Raw genomic sequence first — 312 nt, 5'->3', positions numbered from 1 at the left:
GTGAACGATTAACTCTATTCACTAAGGGTATTTTGGTGAATTTCTGTTTAAATCCGGTCTCAGTTCAGCCGGACGACACATTCATTCACTGATAATTTCTGTCAGCTGTTGCCAAAATGAGATGTTAATCCAATCAGCTGATGTCACGATCAGCTGTTGGCGGAATCAGCTGTTGATCCGATCAGCTGATCTCGCGTTTCACATTCCAGCTAGGTATGTGCGTGTCTCGGGGTACGGCTGCCGTGCTCAACCTGTCGTGCTGTATGCTAGTGCTGCCCATGTGTCGTGCCCTCATCACAACACTCTCTGGCT

At 48.1% G+C, this 312-nt stretch overlaps 1 protein-coding gene across 1 annotated transcript in view; it reads left to right on the top strand.

Annotated features, from left to right (window-relative positions):
• The window catches only part of LOC119594870 (NADPH oxidase 4-like), a gene marked incomplete in the record, with an annotated part of 84,846 nt that overhangs the window by 68,474 nt on the left and 16,060 nt on the right, over nucleotides 1-312 (top strand). The window contains 1 exon segment of the mRNA XM_037943949.1: nucleotides 210-309. Within this exon segment, the coding sequence (XP_037799877.1) occupies nucleotides 210-309 (100 nt within the window).

The sequence above is a fragment of the Penaeus monodon genome, chromosome 34 (assembly GCF_015228065.2).
Source record: "Penaeus monodon isolate SGIC_2016 chromosome 34, NSTDA_Pmon_1, whole genome shotgun sequence".
Lineage (NCBI taxonomy): Eukaryota > Metazoa > Arthropoda > Malacostraca > Decapoda > Penaeidae > Penaeus > Penaeus monodon.
Note: the sequence above shows the minus strand (reverse complement) of the source record. Positions and strands in the feature narration are given on the sequence as shown.